Source organism: Acanthisitta chloris, unplaced genomic scaffold, assembly GCF_000695815.1.
Source record: "Acanthisitta chloris isolate BGI_N310 unplaced genomic scaffold, ASM69581v1 scaffold35444, whole genome shotgun sequence".
Taxonomy (NCBI): Eukaryota; Metazoa; Chordata; class Aves; order Passeriformes; family Acanthisittidae; genus Acanthisitta; species Acanthisitta chloris.
In genome coordinates, this window is record NW_008669332.1 from 21,702 (window position 1) to 23,832 (window position 2,131).

General features: G+C 37.9%; 1 protein-coding gene across 1 annotated transcript in view; it reads right to left on the bottom strand.

Annotated features, from left to right (window-relative positions):
• Window positions 1-515: 515 nt before the first annotated feature.
• LOC103800880 (EF-hand domain-containing family member C2-like) overlaps window positions 516-2,131 on the bottom strand; it is a gene marked incomplete at its 5' end in the record, with an annotated part of 18,086 nt that continues 16,470 nt past the window's right edge. Inside the window, one exon of the mRNA XM_009073271.1 lies at window positions 516-611. Within this exon, the coding sequence (XP_009071519.1) occupies window positions 516-611 (96 nt within the window). The remainder of the gene's footprint in view (window positions 612-2,131) is intronic.

Below are 2,131 nucleotides of genomic sequence, written 5' to 3' on the forward strand. Positions count from 1 at the left end.
CTGGTCCCAGAGCAACTTTATACTGTATGAAACCCTTGGTAGGATTTCCTCCACAAAACAACAAACTTTGACACAAACAGCACTTGAGCATCTCCACGGGGATACAGCAAAAACACAGATATCAGCTGAAGAACAAGGCAGGAAATTTGAATGGAATTGCATTACTGTGCTAGTGCTAACATTTGAAGAGGTCATCCCACAACATTTGTTTGCAGCACGAAGCAGATTTTGCTCTGTTTGACTCAAAGATTTCCAAACACTTGTAAATTCTCCATATAACCAGACACAAAGATTAGAGAATAGAGTTTTAATTATGCTTATATGACACAGTAGTGCTGATTTAGAAGCTCCAAAACCACACCAGTATGCATCTGTGTTGGAACAAGAAATTGCATGCAATAAAACCGGTATCTGATACGTTTTTGTTTGGTTTACAAGGTATGTTTTCAGTATCTGTGTAAGTAATCTCTGGAGCTGAAGCACTAATCCAAAAGTAGTGCCTTCCACAGATGAGATTATTCTTCCTTGCCAAACAGATCATCCAGCAGAGGTAAGTATGTGATCCCTTTCATAGGAGGGGATGGTGGTCGTTGGCTCCAGTTATCCTCTCTCTGAAATTAGTAACCCAAAGAATATGTTAGTCTATAATAATAAAACCAAGAACAATCAAAACCAAAAAATTGTATTTAAAGATGTAAAATATTAAAAGTCATTCAAAAAGGTCAACGTAAGATTGAATGAGCTGCTTCAATTCCACAGTCAAATCTGTGAAAAATTTGGTCTTTATACAGCAAATCCTCTTAAAAGATTACTATATGCTCATTTTTATCAATCTTGCAGAATATTTTATTAAAAATATTTTCTATCATTAGCCCTCTTGCAGGTATTTTCAAATTAAACAATGCTGTATTTTTTCATTAAGACACTTATACTTTGAATTCTTGCAAGTCATCTATGTCTTGACACCAAAAATGATACAAAATAATGAGAAAGAAGAAAAGCCACCTAAACAAGCACAACTCTGCTGTAATATACAGGCACTGTAGCCCCAAAATATTGCTGTTAATTCATGGTAAGTGATGTACAGAATGACAATTGTATTCTAAAATTCAACCGGATTTAAATCCCTTCCTGTCTCTGATTTTTTTCCATTTTGCATTTACTCTTTATTAAAATATTCTTGTAGTGTACCAGCCTAGGTATTGCAGCTAACTAAATACTAAAGTCAACAAAGCTCAGCAAACTGCACTGGCACTGATTTGGTGGCAGGTCACTAAAAACAGTGCAGGATGTCAGTCTGACAGTTACAGCAAAGCTTTGGAGCTGATGAGGCACTGATTATCCCAACATGATGATGACTATAACTCCTATTGATGTTCTTTCTTCTTGTTTGGTTTCAGTTGTAATGTTCCTTCCATAACTCCATGTACCAATTTCAGCTGTGGGATCTTAGGCATCAGCCACACCTGGGAAGTACATCACTGTTGTCAAGGCAAAAATCCTCCAGGCACAGGCTACAAGGTTCTTTCTGTGGCACTGAGGCCCCTGAGGATCCCTACCCTGACACAATCCACTGAGAGCACTTTAAGGAAATGCTATTTCTGAATGGCCTGAATACAATCAAACACATCCTGTACAACACATTGGTTAGGGCAGGGCAGCAAAACCATGTGTTGGCAGAAGGGCTTTGGATTGATCTGCTTCAAAGTTTTTAAAATTCAGCATAATTGCCTTATGGACCATCTATTTTAAAATGTTCCACTCAGCACGAGATGGCAAGATCAGATTAATCTCTGCAGCTAGTTGATGCCATGTTTCTATTTACCCTAAGCAGTAGGCTGATGGAAATACATGGAATTGATCCATCAGTACTTCTCTCAACCATTGATGTGGTGTGTTATGCACAAGGTTCTATGGAGTTGTAAAAAATATATAGCCATTTTCTGCAGTGTCAGTGGAGCTTACAGTATTTGCTGACTATCTCACCAAGTGAACAGATCATTTGACAATGACATTTGTGAGGGAAGCAGTATTCACACCCATTGTCTATGGACAAATACACCTGTTTCCCCATCTGTTTTTTATTTCTTCTAGAAAAATGTTCCGGGGATGTGATACCTACTAGGCACCA